Source organism: Anoplopoma fimbria, chromosome 4 (genome assembly GCF_027596085.1).
Source record: "Anoplopoma fimbria isolate UVic2021 breed Golden Eagle Sablefish chromosome 4, Afim_UVic_2022, whole genome shotgun sequence".
Classification (NCBI taxonomy): domain Eukaryota; kingdom Metazoa; phylum Chordata; class Actinopteri; order Perciformes; family Anoplopomatidae; genus Anoplopoma; species Anoplopoma fimbria.
Window position 1 is genome coordinate 16,368,571 of NC_072452.1, and position 19,145 is coordinate 16,387,715.

Consider the following 19,145-nt stretch of genomic DNA (forward strand, 5'->3'; position numbering starts at 1 on the left):
GAAGGCCTCCTCCTACTCTCTGGCTTGTTGGCAATCACACTTGCATGTGTCTGCTTTTATATTTTGGCTGTTGTAGTACTGGAGCTAGTATTCCTCTGCTCAGTATTGAAGTTTACTGAAGCTCTACAGGTGCTCTTACCCCGTGCACAAAGACAAGACATGGTCACGGTGAAACAAATGGAATTGCTTTGAGATAATACAATAATAGTATTCAGTGCTGGAACAATTAGTTATGTTAATAATAAAAGATAAAATAAAGATTTTTTTTAAGGCAAATCTTACAAATATTCTCCACTTCTAGTTTATTGATTGTGAGGATTTTCTGCTTTTTTTGTCTTATGTGATAGTAAACGGAATATCTTTTAATTCTATTTTTGGACAATTTATTGACAAAACAATTAATTGAAAATAAAAATAAAACCCTAATATGACGGATATGTTAATGAAAAAATGATTAGGTAAGGTTAGCTTTAATGTTTCAGACTTATAGTTCACGTTTCTTGTGTGGAGTATAAGACATCAAGGTTGTTTTTTACTGTAGGATTGCATTTCAACGGCAGCCTCTTGGGGTTATTTAGGCACGAGCTGTAGAACGCTTATATAATGTAATGTATTTTGTCTCAGTAGAACGCTCTAATAACATGTGCAACTTAATCAAAGGATGGTGAAGACATTCTAGCCTCCAGACTTTCCTTGTGGTTTAGATTTTGAGTCATAAGCACTCCAGTGGTGTCCTGACATTTAATCATTTTTTTCCCATGACATAGAACATCCACCTTTGATGCTATGAGAGTTGTTCTTGTTTCTTGTTGCCTTATACAGTTTCTAAGGACACCTTTTGAGGGTGCAATACAGTTGTGTATTTAGGCTGTGTAGTGAAGTCGTAAATATTTAGTGCCTCTGCTCAGGGAGCAGCACCACGCTGGTGCTGCTCTTTCTCAGTAGGGCTTCCCCCCTCACCCTCCTGCCCTCCTCTCTTCAGTCTACCCATCCAGCTGCAGAATATTGCACTGAAACCTGCCAGTCTCAGATCTGTCTCTACTTGACTGTGACCGATACCATGGTAAACAGGCCCTTACCTGGCAGGAGATGTTGTTGTGTGTATGTTTGAAGAATTGCATGTCAAATGTGTTTGGAAACCCCGGGGCTCTGCAAACCTGTTTCTCTGGTCATCTAAGAGCAATGGCATGTCTAAGATGTGCACAGAAACCTGTGCACACAAACCTGTACACACAAACCTGTACACACAAACCTGCATGCCTACGCTCACAAAAACTTAGCCCAGAAAAGGTCCATGCACACGGACCACACACCTGCACATTAAGGTGATTTTGTGCTAACGTAAACACACAAGGTTGAGAATATATTCATAGATTTTAATCACTCTTCCCAGGGGAAGCTAATGTTTTGTTCAGCAATAAAAGAGGATGTTTTTGTACCTGCTGCTGAACGACACAGTAGTTCCGTCTGACCTGCAAGTGTGCGGGGTAATGAGTCTGATTTTCAGCATTGTAAGCACTTTGTAATGTCATGTACCTGATGCTTTTTCATGACTGTATTTTGTTTTTGCTGCATGACTTACCCTGCTCCAGAATGTATTTCTTATATTGCATTCAGGTCAGTCTTGCTTTAATTTACTCGAGCCAGTAGTACAGTAGCTTTAGTGAGCAGTTCGGTCTAAGAGTGCCATCTGAAGGCCACAGACCATACAAGGCATTGTAGGACCATTTGATTTATCAGGTCTGTTTGATTAGGAGAGATGCGTATCGATTGGAGCTGTGCTCAGTTTTGCCGCCATTAGTCTTGCACCGCGAATTGACTTGCGAACAGAACTGCTTACTCTGATTTCTTTCTCTTCCTTCCTTTCTCCATCTGGTCTCCTGCGCTCTGCCCAGTAACGGAAACCCGGCCAAAGGAGCTCCTCTGCAACACACAGCAGGATAATAAATATATTTAGTGTGGGGAGGGTGGCAGTGTGGAAGGAATAAACGACCAGGTGGTGGGATAGCGCGCTGATGAAATGTAGTGGGGAAGCAAAGAAAGCCCTTCATGACTCAAACCCGAGATTCTGGAGTGAAACCAGGGGGTGTACCTGCAGCCTCTTTGCATCTCTCCATCTCTTTCGCCGCCTAATGGACACTCTTTTCCGGCTTCCTGTAGCAGTTCACATTGGAGTGGGCGGGTCAGGTTAGATAAAAGGGGACCGCGGATGGCTTTTTGTGGCAATTTTCCACTTCCTTTTAAAAGCTAGGTTGAATTCTCAGTTTGTACCTCTAAATAATTCAGGTTGCCTCATTTATTTTGAATTCTCCTCACATCACTCCTCCTTTTCCTGACCCACGTATCCTCGCCAGGCTAGCGGCACTCCAAATGCATGCTCGTCATCCATATATGTATAAAGGCTCATCCAGAGATTTCTCTGTGCCATGCTCCAGCTTTACCCAGAGAGCATTCGCAGTGAGATGTGAAGAGAATACTGAGATGTGTGGGGGGGTGGGGGATTGTTTTTTTTGGGGGGGTTTTTTGTCTATGTTTCACTCTCTGTGTCTGAGCACAGAGGGATGAGGTGAAATCCCAGCATCTGTGATGTTCTGTCATCACATTTTTCTTTTGTCACCTGACATTTACCGAGTGCTGCATGACATACCAACAAGCCCCTCTCCCACACATCCTCGCATGACAACCAGGTTAAGCAACAGCCTACAATGATTATATCCACGACCGACTCCCAGCTAGGCAGGCGGTATGGCTCCGTCACAGGGAGAAATATGAATCTTTTTAATGTGGTCACAGTTCAATGTGAGAAAACGTCTGGTGAGAAAACCCAACCTCAAATCAACCATGCCATCAGAGCAGCAGGAAAGAGCCACATTGATTTTTTTATCATCAGACCTATTGCCCTCCTATGCAGTGTCCAAGGATAATTAATGGAATAGCAATTACAGCCAGTGTAGCTCAGGACATTATTTAAATTAATGTCATCAGTAGGGCTGTAGCTGGGATGGAGATTTTTTTTTTAATCTTGTCAGCAACATTATGATGCACTGTAAAGGCTGTTTTGTTGGTATTGCATGGCTCTCTGCCAGACATGGTGGGGGGATTCAGGCCATTGTGTTTGGCAGTTTAGTTAAGTAACAACCAATACACTACATAGAAAAAGCAGCTGGATCAAGCACCTTCCTTCTAAGTAGCTGAATCTGGTGATTTGTCGCACACACACACAAAAACAGAGCACGGAGCGTATGTGCACTTGGCTGGAAAAACCATACTCCATTTATGGCTACACTACTTTAAATTCTCTTTAATTATGGATTAAAGGGTGACTAGGCTGCTGCTCAAAATGTGCTCAGTTTGCCCGGTCTTGAAGCACAAAGCATTGAGGTTTTTTTCTATAAGAGCCCTATTCACTTTTGTCATTCTCTCCAGGACTTACTGGGCTAACCTGTCTAGATGATGGTAGCTATGGGGACAAAGTTCAGGCTGGAGTAACATATAATCTCTAAAGCAAAACCAAAGCCACAGGACATTAATGCTTTAAGACTATAAACCAGTTAGAAAATAACGTGCCTTCTGAGAACCTGTTCCCAGGTCAGCTCTGTGAAGTTTAGACTGCGTTCTAGCCTTCTATTTAGTCTGTGTACGGATCTATTTTGAGGAACCGTGTGCTTCAGATACAAAATGACCACAGACCAATGTGTGACTTGCTTACACATTTCCTTTTGTAATGTCTACAGGCCGTTTTCTGTGCCCCACAACATTTCTTTATCATCTTGTGTCAAACACTAGCTAAGGTAGATTGTCCACACTGCCCACACGTTTCCCACCACTGATTTGCGTAGTTTGTATTCACATTGTACACAGACTATCATGTTGTGGCCACCTTTTATGAAGGCTGGGCAATATGGGCAAAACTGTTAATGCACACAAATACATAGTATTCAGATTAAGACAATAGTTTGATTAAACTACACACAGCTTTCCCGTAAGCACAATTCTTTCACAATTTTGTGAAGAACACACATACTGACTTCAGTATATGCTTATTATCTATTTGTACAACGCAATCTTGTATCATGATATCGCAATATGATCCTATCACGATATGATTCCTTTGAAATACGATAAATGATCCTATTTAATATTTGACCAGCCCTACCTTTTATGTAGTCTCAAAAACTGAATTTTTGTGTTGTAAACATTAAGGTGAACTGTCGGCATTGCAAAATTAGTTGGCACAATATCTGTCTGCGGCTGTTTGAGACGACCAAATGATTGAGGAAGTGTCTCCCAGTACAAGGTCTAGATGAGTCTCCTCTCCTCCCCATTGTCGAGGGACTGGGTGTAATGTAGGCCAGTACCAGCCCATGGTACAGTACACTCTGTGTTTTGTACAGCTGCAGAGATGCTCATAGAACAATGAGCCTTTGCCTATCCACAACAGCTCCTTAGAATCAGCCCTCAGTTCAAGTTGGACTATTTTTACTCTGTGGGGCTTTTCATCACAGTGCAAACAACGGACAGAGGAGAGAGTAGCCGCTGATGTGGGCGGTGTAGACTAGGCCATAGGCCAAGAGTTGGTGGATCCATGATGGAGGTAACACCTGTTCGATGGGGTAAAGGCTCTGCTTTTCCTTGACTGACTGAAAACTAATTTTAAGATGTGCTAATGAAGATGGGCACTCACTTGTTATAGATATAGAGGACAGACTAAAACTGAAAAGAAAATATCAAAAAGTTTCGTTCTAACCTAAAGATGAAGTATAATAATGGTATGAATTGTTTAATAGGATTTTCCAAAGAGACAGTATGGTCCCGCTGTATTGAAACAGTTGATTCCACGTTCCTTTTGTTATGCTCAATTTCTTTATGCATAACAAAAGAACTACCGTGTCATTTGCGAGCGGCTTCATCATTTCAAGTGTTGATTGAGGTTTTCTGTGATCAGAGATGCATTGAGATTGTCTGGAGTGTCTGTTCGGTTAAAATACACAAAGCATCTTTGTGCTGAAATTAGACAAATTCGCCCATGTGATGGTGAAATAGCTTTATTAAGATCTTGCACAGGAAACAGAGGTTAATACTTCTTAAAGTCATTGTAGTGACAAACTCTTCACTATTGGTTTGATGCTAATGTGTCTATATTTTTCTTCAAAAGATGATGTAGCCTCTCTAAATGCTCTTCAGCCGAGGCAATGCGCTCTTGGATGTGTAATCAAATCTGAGAGAGTTACAATTAGTCAGACAGAGTGAGCATGCTGAAGAAGACAGCTCAGTGGGCTGACAAGAAAGGGAATGAAAGCGAAGCGAGAGCCAGATAGAGTACCGCAGTGACTAAATGCATCGACTCAACCATGCATCTTTCCCCTTGCTTTCAAACATTCATCGCTCCACTCTATTTAGCTTGTCATAGAAACAACTTTATCTTGCAGTAAGGCCATTTTTACTGTTGTCATCAACATTTCTTGCAACGGCTTACTGAAGGTTAGGCGTTTGCTCTGGTATTTATTCAAGCCATTACTCTCTCAGAATATAATTTGATGTTTAGCCCTCGACTTGATCCAATGTCATAGATCTTGCCTTGGGACTATCCCTGTTTTGGTGGGGGGAAACTGCTAATATGCACCGCATTAGAAGGCAGATAAGGTTGACCTGTGATGAAGCCACTTAAGCTGAGCGCGACATCATAAAACCTGATAGGATAGATAAGGTACAGCTGAAGCAGATGCTGCAAAGTAGTTGAATATGATAAAGGCGGAGTCACCCCCACACCCTTCAGCCCTCTCTTCTCATGTACTGGTACAACCTAATGAGACATTAGACTGTGTGCAGTTCTGTTTTGTGCAGGGAATTACATGAAATGGATACTAAGGTCAAATAGGAACATGGACTTAACAATGAATCTGTCGTTCTCAGTGTTATTAGTACACGTGCAGGAGACAAAGAAGTAAAAGCATAGGTCCCCAGTGCTCTTTCTTCTTCTCACAGCTCCCTCACACCTCATTAAATGTGTTTAAGTAGATTTTCTGAGTGGATTTTTTGAAGCTTAATAGCACAGCTCCTGCAATCCGTACTGAGCGAGCTTGTGCTTTTTTTTTTTTCTTCCCCGTGCACAAGTTACAAAACCACAAGGGCAGGCAAGCTTTAACCGACTGTATTCTTTTAAACTTACTTCTTTTCGATTTGCTTCAGCACTTTTGTAAGAATAAGTCACAGCATTGATTTTGTTTGATCTCAAAATCTATTTGTGTCAGGGTGTATAACGCTCCCTGTGCTGATGTCACACCTGCTAACACTAACCTTTTCCCCTCTACACGCTGTGGTAGCATCTTGATTTGCTGGTTGCTTAGAGATGCTTTCACCCGCTCGACAACAACAACTCCTCGTCTGGAGATGCAGGTGTATGAAGCCGGAGCGAAGCTTTAGTTCAACTTTGCTTGACAAATATAGATGCGAGCGTTAAAACACACTTTGCAGTCCATAGATGACAGCATGTTAATGTCACTAAAGGAGGGCTATGTCAAAGGAAACTGGATGTGGTGTTCTACTCTTGTGTGACTCAAGAGTTTGTGTCACCTGAGGGTCGGGCATGATGATATGTGACCAACTTAAAATTCAAGGATCAGGAACACTGAAAGATGCCTCTTGGATGAGTGGTGATCTTCATGAATAAATACAGTAGACCCTGTTTCTTTTGGTGTAGTGCTTTTATAGAACAGTAGTTGTATGGGTGTCTTATGGCATGAATTATGTGAGTAATCCTAGCAGGAATCTCACTACAGCAGGCTGTCCCTTACACCACTTCATCTGGGTTACTTTTGATTTGGTTTCTGTTTTTTTTTTTTTAGCTGTGATTACGTTTATACTGAGTGAGTAGAGAACGTCAAACCCCAATCTAATGCAACTGAATTCATTAATGATGTAAAAAATATTACCGTAATTAAAATGTGATTATTTTTTTTTTTTTAAAGACTTAAAAACACTGGTTGTTTGTCCACCTTGTCAATTGGAATATATATATGAATCCCAATGCAATCTTACAAGACAACAGCATCAGAGTTGAATCAACATATTTCATTTAAAAACTATAAAAATAAACTATGATTTAAAAAGTTTCACATGGTTGCACTGTCGGGGAGTTACCATTGTGATGGATTGTATAACAGGGTACCTCGTACCTTTCTCGTTACCCAGTGTGTCTGTTCAGCTAACAGCATGCAGATTGTGTCAAAGTGGGATAGTCACTGAATAGTGAGATGGTGTGACAGGATGCGATGTCATCAGGCCCGAGTCATCATTGGCAGTTTGGCAGTAGCTGAATGCAGTCCTATATTCCCCCTGTCCCATCCGGAACCCATTTCACAATTTGTGCATAATTTAATTTAGAGTGTAATTTAATGTAAAGTTTCAGAGTCACTCAATTCTCTAATGCACCACTTATTTCTGACTGAGCAATTAGTTCTCCGCTCACATTGGATGTTTGCTTTATAGATTTTTATTCACGTTTTGGAGCTGATGCTTTTTCATCGAGGATGCATCCGCTGTTTGCTGTTGACATACTGGCGCTTGACTTTTGGCCACTTTTCCTTTACTTGCTCATCATTGGCATTGAATGGCTTTGTTTGACCTTTGACAATGAGGTGTAGATAATGCAATCAGTTATATTTTTTCCTGACATTAGCATTTCTTGTTTGGCGTTTGGATCACTATTTTTGAGATGTGCATTGCGATCACGTACCTGCTCAGAAATGAAGCGAGCCTCATGCTCTGACCCTCATTATATTTAACAGCGAAATTCGCCACTAAATCAATGGCCATTCAATAGTTATTTTCTTATCTTTAGGACCCCGGGGCTTGGTCTACTTCCTCATTTTATATAGAATCTAATTTTCAGCATGAATTATGTGTGTGTGTGTGTAGGTGCCAACATTTATTTTTTAAGAATAATCTCCGAGGCCCAGAGCTTGCTCATGTAGGTTGTTGCAACAATTTTGCCGTAGTGTTTATTTATCTGAAAGGCCAGCGACCTTGAAACTGTGCATTAGTTTGGCTCTTGTGCATAATCAATCCTTAACGATGGGCACAGGTGATAGATTGGCACTAACAGAAGCCAGCCCGCTTATACTGTTGACTGTCTGACCTGTAACCCTGGAGGTACAAGCCAGAGCTGTGCAGGTCCTTTAAGTCGAGGCTAATTTGTTTTGTAAATTGTTCCTTACTTATATTTTGCTTGAGCAGCGCTTTGTACATTTGGACCCACATTGTCTCCTCATGTTATATGAGGTGGTTGCTATTACAAATCTGGAATGCTGGTACATTTGTAGCATTTATAGTACACAGAGGAAGGATAACTGACAGAGACACTGCATCTGATCCAAACAAATGAACAAAGTAGTCCATGGGGGTGTTCTTGGCTCACTGCTCCTTCTTGGTGCCGATTGTTGTTGTTTGATAAAGGAAACCTGGATGTGCTCGTGTCCTTGGATTCTGTGGTCCTTCTTTTCTCTCGCAATCTATCTTCCTCCCACTCTTTCCCTTCATTCTCTGGCAGCCAGGTCCGTCTGGTCCTGCTGAAGGAGTGTCAGTGTGTGCCGAGCGGGTAGGGGATGGTAGATTTGACAGCCATACTGAGGTGAGAACATGAGTGCTCATGCATAAGGGAGCATTATGTAAGTGTTTTTGCTCTCTTCTCTAGTCTGTTATGGAGAGACGATGGGAAATATTTCAGAATTATGACAATGAATTTGACCTTTATTTTCGGTTATTCGACTGCTAATGAAAAGCAAATTATTGCATAATCTGGAGTAATGTCGGCTGTGTTTCTGGCCACACATGCATAAATTCGGCTAACAAGTGAGGCTATTCTTTGATCTCACCTCTTGTCAGCAACAGACTTTGGGCCGCTCGCTGTCCAGGTGGCCGTAATTCACACATTCCCTGGGTCTTGTCCAGGATCAGATGTTCATGGTAATCTGTCCCCTCAACCCACGTGTCCTGGCCTTTTGTATTTAATGAAGCAGATCCCCTGCCTGCGTAACCTTAATAATTTACATGCACAGTAATAGCTACACAAGTTGTACTTGAGCTGAGAGCACAACTATAACTATACGATAATGTAATGTAATAGGAGGTAAAAAGCACGAGCAGTTTAGAACATTCAAAAGCTCGTTTTCCAGATGCTAATTCTGTTATACATTTGATCAATCATATCATTCATTTAGTGTGATCATCGACCATTTACGGATACAATCACCATCTGAAATATTGCCTTTAAATATTGTATGATGGCACAAACATCCACAGTCCACTAAAAGTATATTGTATTAATTCAAGAAGCATACATGAACGTGCTGATGGAAAGGGAAAAATCCTCAACATATATTGACTTTAATGCCTCTCTGTGATTTAGACGCTTCATTAAAAGCCGTGTACCCATTTTCCCAGTGTAATTTAAACCTTGGCACTGGAACAAGAGGAAAAGTGGAATACGAGTTAATACCACAGGATTGCACATTAGAGGATGCAGCTTGTTTACGGGCGGAAAAGCTTGTTTAAAAAAGTAATTTGTTCAGGTGTGATCCCTCTCTCTCTGTTTCCATAACTCCACATACAAGTGAAGTATTTGCCCATATTTTAAGTGTGATTGAGGGGGGAAAAAACAAGAGTGTGTGAACCTTTTGAAGATATAGTTTCTTATTAAATAAGTAACAACAGCAGTTTGAACTCTCATTAACCAAGGTAGCGTTGCTGAGGACATACATTGTCCACATTTCATGGACCGCAGTGATATAATCAGTCAGGTGTCACAAATATCTGGAATTATAATTTCCCCTTTTGAAGGAATCTTGAGGTCGTATTGGAAGATCTGAGGGACTTATGGAAAAACTATAGATTTTTATGACCCTACGTCTTTGCTTAATCAATCAGAGCGATAATGAACGACAGACACATAAAAAGTAAATATCACTTTATTTCAGTTCCGGAGAACAGCTTATCACTCATATCTTACAATGTTTATTGACCTTTAGTTTACACCTGAAAGAGGTGGGAATAGTCTTCATGCACGGTGAGATAAGGAACATGCCATATAAAAAAAAAAAAAAGATGAGGTGGAAGCAAATATGGCTGGTCCAGTTTACTGGCTTTGTTGTTGTCATGATCCTGCAGCCCTTGTGCTGGTCCACCAAAAGCCCCAGGATTCCTTGTGTTTGGGAAGTCAGTAATAGATATTGAGGTCATTTAGAGAACAGGACAGGCAAAGTTTTCCAGGCTACACTCTCCAGGACAGAAAAAAACGGTATATGTGCTTGTGCGCAGTTTTTGATTAATTAAAGATCCTTAATGGGAGTGATGCAAGAATCTTCATGGTAGTGATGCAAGAATCTTCATGGTAGTGATGCACTAATTTGATATACTGGAACTGTATTGTTCATTGTGCATTGTCCAGACATGACTGATCCACTTTTTTTTTTATTTCATGAGAATGTTAATGTATGAATTTCTATTGAATTTATGAATGTGTAGTTACAGCCTCTGGTTGTTTCACACACAGAACAATGAACCCAGTGCATCGCAGTGCACCAAACCGATTTAATATTCAAAAAGGAAAAAGAAATAACCTTCCTGACGATTGTCCTCAGCTCCCATTATTTATACTGTTGTTGGGAAACTTACGTAAGGCGAGCTCCTCTAAAGTTAACGCCACACCTTGGCTTTCCTGTCTTTCTCCGTGATTCACCCCACCTGCCTTTTATAGAGGAGGAATTTCCTTGACCACCTCATTTCCTCTGTCAGACATTTTTGTGTGTGTGTGTGGTGTGTGTGTGTGTGTGTGTGTGTGTACTTATGCGTGTGGCTGCACATATGCGTGTGGCTGCACATATCACCCTGCCATCTGCATCACGACGAGGCAGCCCAACCCATAAATCAGAGCACAGCATTTTTCTCCTGACCGTCCGCATTTATGACTCGTTTATCATCGATGAGTGACCGCCTGGGAGGGAAAGAAATTAAGTTATAGTCCTCGCCTAATCACCATTTTTGGCCCGTTGACCCCTGTCATACTTTTCTTTGTCCGCTCTCTGAGTTATTGGCTTGTGCTCAACACTAGAGTGCTTTTCAAGTCTTTTTAATTTGCTGCACCACTGTAGCAATTCTAATCTCTTAATACTTGACCTGTGGGGGGAATTTAGGCCACATCAGACTTTAAGACTTTTTTCATGGCCGCGAGAAATTCTCAGTGCACCATAAAACAAGTTGTTTATTTACTCTATATCCCCCCATATGTTGCAGATAGTGGGTCACATTTTACCTTCAGTTAATTCTTGTTTATTGCATTTTATATTTTTGATAGATTTAACTGGTCTCGTTCGATGTCTTATCTCTGTACCTTGAATTACTAACATGTGCTCTCTTTCCTTTCCCTTTTTATCTTAATCTCTTCCTATCTCCGCTGCTTCTTCCTCTAGTTTGGCGGCGATGAGAGAAGAGTAGACAGCAGGACTATCTATGTTGGTCATCGGTCATCTTCCCCCACTGAGGCTTTCATCCCACCCAAGTTCTGTGATAACAGGATTGTGTCTTCCAAGGTAAGACACACACACACACACACACACACACACACACACACACACACACACACACACACACACACACACACACACACACACACACACACACACACACACACACACACACACGCCCAGTCTTGCCTTAGACAGGATGAAATTCATATAGCTCTGTTTGTTTCCCAGCTCCTCTGTGCATTCTGTTTCACCTGCCTTCAAGCATTTTTCTTCTCTTATCTAACACTTGGAACGAACTCCTGAGCATTCCTGTGTCTTCCTCTCTTTCTTCCTCCTCCCACTGCCTCTCCACATGCTTCTCTTCGCTCTCGACGGAAGGCGATTATTTGTTTGTCAGGGAAGCGCCGGCTGTGGCAGTGAAATACATGGCGGCTATTAATGCACTAGCATGGTGGGCAATCTCGGTCGTTTCCCTCTGAGCTCTGATAGACCGCACTCCCCTTCACCCCCTCACCCAAACCTAACCCCTCAGTCCTCGGTGTCAGCGGCAGGCTCAGGCTGGCTCTGGCTGGCTCGCTTATGGATATGAAGAAAGTGATGAGGAGAGGGAATCGGTGTGAGAGTGAGACGGCAGCGGGATTTATAGTGGTGCAGAGGGTCCCAGTAAAGATGGGCCAATCAATTTGCTCCTGCCAGTTTGTCAGGGTAAACAGCCTTTAATTACCCCGGCTGTAGTGTTTATGCTCCTCCATGCCTCTGCTCTCCATCATCCTGTTGCTTTTTTGCACTCTGCAATGACCACTCTCCGCCTCTCCTCTCTCTTGCCCCTCGTTGCTACTGCACCACCACCCTCGCCGCTACCGCCCCCTTTTTCTCATTACTTTCACTCTCTTATTCTGTCCGGCAAAATGAGATGGGCCATTCTGCTGCCGCTGCATTTCAACACACTCCCCATGCAGACATTCCCCTTTCATAAACAGTGCCTTAATGCTGTTTCACTGCGAGTGCACGTGTAAGTGCATGCACTTGTGTTTTTCCACCAGGCACTTTGGATTGTGGCACCAAGTTACCAGCAGGGTATTGTCGAGCCGTCTCTCAGGGGATTTAAGCAGATAAAAGTGTTGCTTCGGCTCCGATGGTATCAGCAGTCATGGCCACTTATAAAAGAATAAAACGCACAGGAATAGTCACCAACATGATAGGTTCAATGGGTAGCCAAATAAAAGTGATAAATCGCTAATCTGAATCAATGGAGTACCTGTGGTCCCCGAAGGGCCTTCTCCCTATAGGCAGTACAAAGAACAGAGACCCCGAGCTATTGAAGTTGCCTTTCCTCTCCCCTTTCCACAGCTCAGACAGAATGCACATATGCGAGAGTCTGTGAATACTGAATGCCTCTAATCTCTCTCCCCTTGCCAAGCTTTTTGTTAACCTCCCTAAATTCTGTTGAAAAACACCATGCCTGAATGGGAAAATTATTCATAAAAGAGCGGCAAAAAGCAATCCACAAGCTGTAATACCTATTTTATTTCTCTGTGACCTACATGCATGTTTATTTTTCTTCTCTTTCCTCCCACAGTATACTGTTTGGAACTTTCTACCAAAGAACCTGTTTGAGCAGTTTAGAAGAATTGCCAATTTCTACTTCCTTATCATTTTCCTGGTACAGGTAAGGGGAAGTTTTGTCAGTGTGTTTGTTTATCATTGTTGAATAGCAACTTTATAGATGTCATCCGTGTCGGTGACTGTGGTGTTGTGTAACAAGTTGATGTGTGTTGAGGGCCTGTGACGTGCGTGCACACCCGTTACCTTTTCAGACAACCATTTGTTGAAGCAGGTTAAAGCCTGTTGATGATCAATCTCAGTGGGTTAATGTGTCTCATCCACCTTATCTTCACAACCTTTGTTCAGTGGACCTGCGCGACCTTTTAGTCCCCTGTGTGAGGAGGACTGTGAGAAAGTGTAGCCATTTGCATGTGGCCACGGCAGGTGTGAAACCGAAGATGAGCATGACTGAGAAACAGTGTTCATCATAGCAGCTTATAAATCATTTAACATTCTGCAGTTCTACTGTCTTACATGGCCTTTTAAGACAGATATGATTTGAGGAAGGATATAATGCCATGGTACTGTATGAACAAAGCTATGACTGAATCAAGGGGAAAAACTGTATAAAAGGATCTATATAAAAAGACACACTCACACACAACCAGACAATGATCTCACCTAGTTTGTGTTGTGTTGCATTTACATTTGATAAGTAAGTTGTTACAAAGGTTTATCTATCTTAAGAAGTATCCATCTTAAATCGTAAGGTAGTCTTTATGGAACTCAACTCTTCGAACATTTGACTCTATTATTCCAGATCTGTGAGATCATGTGTTAACCAGTTAATGGGTTTTTAATGGGCTATTAGTACCAGGACTCAGGAGCATGTAGATTGCATTTTTATCTAACATGTCAATACTGAATTCCTCTACAATTAGATTGCTAGGTTCAAAGGTAAATCTGTAATAAAAGTTGTATTTCTTTTTTCATTTTTAACATTCACTCTCTAGAAAAAAAAAATCATAGTTTTTGGCTCTCCCAAATTTGTATGGATAATAGAAATTATTTTTTACTGCATATATTCTTTTTATTATCTTTGCTTTGATTCTCAGAAAACAAAAGTTGTTTATACCTGATTTATTTTGTTCTTATAAGGCTTTTCCAAATTCAAGGTTTGTATGTCTGTCATAGTTAGCTTGTGTTGTGTGTATCCTCATGAGTAGCTGACTGACTGAGAGCTGGACAAGAGTGCTGACCAAAATGCTCTGACTGGCATCCTTATTCCCTTGCTCTGTGCTCTTAAGTGTGCTCTCCTCACTCTTCTTTGGGATCTGTCAGTTGTTGATTTGTGTATGGAACAAAAAAAAAAAAAAAAAGATTAGTTGCATGCATCTGCACTTTCACTTCTATCATCTCTGTCCCTTCCTCTAATCCGTGGAGATGGAAACTAAGCTCTCTCCTGTTAGCAGTAACCCAAACTATGGAGACAAACAGCCCTCTAGTGTAAACAGGTGCTGCCGTTGGGTCTGGTCAGGAGGGATGTGCTCTATCTAGTCGCATACTGACTGAATGAGCTCACAGTGACTGCTCCCAGAGGTCCAGCACTGTACTAAACTGAGAAATATCTGCTGTCGCACAGTAATTCCATCAATCAAGTCAAAAGCAGATCAATTTCCGAGTTTATATTTTCCTCCAGACCCTATTTTTCCACATGTATGTACAGTTAACAGCCTTTATGTTCCAGTTTGTTTGCTTTGACTGTACATCATCCTCAGCTAATGGGTAAAGGTCTTGGATTTTTGTACAGTTGTGAGCGAATGTGTGAAATGATCATGAGTGAATGCAGTACACTTATGTGGGAGTAAACCACCAAGCACGTTTGCATCACTCCTACAAAAACACGCAAGGATTATCAGTGTGTAATGTGTGCAGTGCAGTGCAGTTTGTGTGTGAATACATTGTATGTATGTATGTATGTATGTATGTGTGTGTGTGTTTGTGAGTGTGGTTGTATGACTCAGTGGGTGTCCTGGGTTTGCTGACGGTGTTTACCCAAGCTGCAGCGTGGTTGGCGTTTCTCCACTAATCCAGAGTCTCTTGAGGGGCTCCTTATCCCAACCACTCAGTTTTTTTCCCCATACAGCCTGCTATTATATCAGAGAGAGCAGATGAGAGAGAAACAGGTACGCAGCGTCGGCGTGCGCTCATTTTGTTCTCACATCTCACAGACAGAAATAAACCTTCTCACTTCCCCTGAGAGCCTTCATGCAAATGTTCTACCAACAACTAAATGTCATGCATCGTCGAAAGTCCGTCCCACCCTTCTTTTAGTCTCTCCCTGTCATTTGTTCTCTTTCTTTCTTTCTGTCGTTGTTTCTCCCTTTCCCTCTCTCATTCCACCCGTCTCTCTGCAGCGCTGCACTGCTGACGTCAGCAGCCAGGAAGCCCTCTGTACTTCTCAGTGCCACAAATAGACACAGGCTGATAAAAAAGCACCACTCTGCTATAAATAGCCTCCGCATGTCTTTGCTTGAATTTGATCGAGTGAGAATAGAGCGCAGTAAACGAGTAAGAGAAACGGTGATGAGAGAGGACGATAGAAAAGGAGAGCGAGAGAGAGAAAGAGCGTGAGAGAGAGAGAGAGGTGGAACAAAAGGGCAAAGGGGTAGGAGGACGCGGGGGCCCACAGCGCTGCCCCGGGACCTCGGGGACCCGCTGTCTGTCGCTCACTCTGACACACTTCCCCGGCTCAGATGAAGGGCTTTGTGCCGCTCCGCTCTGCAGCCGTGATATCACACCAGCACATCAGCAGCAGCACACAGTTCACACTCCTACTGCTGAGATGTTGTGGCTTTGCATTTGGTGCAGAGGAGGAAAAGGTATTTGGCCATCTGGAAGTTTGGTGGGGATTGTTGTGAATCAGTGCAGTTAAACAGTGAACGACAAGCTCCGGGAGAATCGTGCGTTGTTTGGCAGAAGTACAGTAGCTGGAGGTTTTCTGTGGGTTTTAGTTTTCTCAGGAGGTTGCTGTTGCAGTATTTTCAATGCGTCAATGATACTATTGACGCATTAGAGAGTAGTTTTCACCCTGTTCCAAACTTGATGACTGTCCTTGATACAGTTAGGTCTGTGAAGCTGGGAAGTGTGATGTCACACTGTATTTTAGTGTGAGATGTAAGACAGCGCTTTTTTAGGATCACTGTTTATGAACTGATACTAAAAAAGACACCATCCTTTATCTCTTTTTATAGTCCTCTATTGTACAGTTGCCATCGAAAATTGTCATAAAAGCACCAAAGATAGATCTTAATCAAGCAACATTCATGCTGAAAGTTGCCTTTGTCAGGTTTGGCCATCTGGCTGCTGCATCAGAGGGGCAGGCCGTCCTCAGTCCTTCCTGCTGGAGCCTTTTTGCTCTCCGTGATCAGCTGTTCTTCAATCCAGTCATGAGAGTCAAAAAAGAAAAGTGCTCTATCACCTTTCCCCAATGTTTATCACATTCGTACTTAAGGAAGGGTTCTCCTCTGAGGATCAGGTCATGACAAACAGTGAAGGGCTGGAATGACCCGGGTAAACCAATCTGTTGTCAGGAAGAAATCAATTTTCCACTCGCGACACAGCCTGTAGCAATGTGCAAGGTGTAAAGAGTCTTTAACACAGAGCCCCATCTACCATCCTCATGTACACACACACACACACACACACACACACACACACACACACACACACACACACACACACACACACACACACACACACACACACACACACACACACACACACACACACACATTTCTTTTGAAGCATCGAGCACTCTCACCTCTGGCTCTCTACACCTGAGGCTACTGCGGCAGAAACATTACTTTTGCTTCTGTCTTACTGGAATCGCCAACCTCTGCAAATATAGTGCAGACTGTCCTCTGAATGTGCACTAGTCCATCTCTGCTTTGTGATTGATTAGTCCTCAAGTTAATTGTAGTAACAGTAAAGCCTGGGTGGGATGGTAGATTACTTGCTTTGTACTTCCTATGTATGTGTGTGCGTGAGTAGGTATGGGTACTGAATGTGGCTGTCCGTGATTACTGAGCGGCAGGTTTTTGTTTTTCCTTCTTAGTCCACACAAGGTTGAGTTAATCACCGGAGACTGCTTCAAAACACATCTCCTGCTCTTCCTTGAACTGATGTCTATCTGACAGCTTGTTATGCTCCTGGTTAGAATACCAACGAGCTGGAGGTGTTGTGATGTGCGTGCTGCAATACGCACCCTGGCTCAGGGGGAGACCAGGCTGCATTCTGCAGGATCAGAAAAGCAAGGGGCAAATCCATCTTATGATGGTTTTAAGAAACACACAAGGCCATTTGTGCGATGGAGCTTTAGCTGGAAGCCTTTGGTCATGTGCTGCTCATAAACTGATCATTTAGGATTACCTGATCACTGGTCACGTACTTATTCAAAATACTCACAAAAAATGAAACACAAATCGTACTGTTAGAGTCCCTCATGCACAGATGGGGCAGGTAAGGTAAATACAGCACAGCTTTCTCGTTGGCCCTCTCTCCTGCCTTGGCAGAGACACAGAAGTGCTGGCATGCCTGCAGATTAAGCACTCTGCCCCTGGCCCACTTGATTAAAAGTTATTCGGTCCAGAACCTTGCTCGCTTCATTCTAAAATGTAAATGTCTTCCTTGTTTCCTAGCGATGAACACATTTGGGTGATACTAGAATTGCCTCACAGAAATGGACTACACCCTGCATGTAGAGGGTTTGCCCCTTCCTCTATACCATTACCACATACTCCTCCCTCCGTAACCACAAACACACACGCTGCAGTGACACTTTGTAGTCGTGTCAAGTATTTAATGCAGAGCTATTTAGTTTATGGTTAAGAGTTAACATTACATTTCTCTGAAGTAAAATTGTTTTTTTTCCCACCCAATAGGTGATAGTGGACACCCCCACCAGCCCAGTCACCAGCGGCCTACCCTTATTTTTTGTGATTACAGTAACCGCTATCAAGCAGGTAAGACACTGCCCGATGCTGTTAAGTGTTGATAATAGACATTGTTATTGTGATTTCAATTACCATGTCATTTCTTCATAATGCTCCTCATTGCACCATACCCTTCCTCTCTCTCCATATAACATAATGAGTCCCCCTGCCTTCAAACTAAATCGTCTCTCTGGGAATGTGAGCGAACGGAGAGAGCGAGAGAGAGTCTAACTCAGAGATAGAAAGGATCAAGGGTAGGGTCTATTTCTTCGACTCTGTTGCTTCCCCGTCCAGTCTTTAGATGTATTGTTCTAGCACTGGCTTTTTAGTTTGTCACCTACTGGGGCTTTGAAATGAACAATAGTGGGTGTGCTTCCTTACAAAAATACATGGGACGCACTGATAGCGCTGGACTGCCTTCAGCCAGGCTTTGAAGTGGGACACCGAGGCGGTCCGCCCGACTCTATTAGTCAGGCATAGGTGAACTGTACAGTTCAACTGACCATCTGTGGAATGCCTCTCCTCTCCCCCTTTCATCCGCCTGGCATCTGTTCTATGCATCACTCAACCAGACTTTCTCTCTCCTCCTATCACCTTTACTGGTAATTCTGCTTTCTGGCTCCAGCTCCCCCTTGGCACGCACTCTGGTTTCCCTCTCTACCCTCTGCATCTCTGCACCATCTCTCCATGTCTATCACTATCTTAACGTTCCTCTGCTGGCATTGATTAAACCCCTAAAAACTCATCACTGTTCATCAATTTATATATTTCTAAGTTTTTTTTCCATTAAAAATGCCTTCATGATATAAAATGGCTTAGATGTTACTCTAAGTATTTGCCTCATTATTATGCACATATCTATCAATTTGCAAATTTGTCTTACTGAAACCAGGAGGGCGGCAGCCAGGCAAACTTTTTTTTTAAAGCCTGATAGAATATGATAATTAAAAAAATCCTAAATTGTATGTGTTTTCTCAAATTTGTGCTTCAAACAAGCTAAATAATATTGGTCACCATCACCCACTTCCACAAACTGCTGCATGCAATTTGACATTTACCCTTCACCCTTCACAAAAGTTTCTGA

General features: G+C 42.4%; 1 protein-coding gene across 5 annotated transcripts in view; it reads left to right on the plus strand.

The window, feature by feature from the left end:
- Positions 1 to 19,145, plus strand: part of atp11c (ATPase phospholipid transporting 11C) — a 41,833-nt gene that overhangs the window by 2,473 nt on the left and 20,215 nt on the right. For all 5 annotated transcript variants that reach the window (XM_054597056.1, XM_054597058.1, XM_054597059.1 and 2 more), the window contains exons 2-4: positions 11,466 to 11,585; positions 13,102 to 13,191; positions 18,011 to 18,091. In XM_054597056.1, the coding sequence (XP_054453031.1) occupies positions 11,466 to 11,585; positions 13,102 to 13,191; positions 18,011 to 18,091 (291 nt within the window). The remainder of the gene's footprint in view (positions 1 to 11,465; positions 11,586 to 13,101; positions 13,192 to 18,010; positions 18,092 to 19,145) is intronic.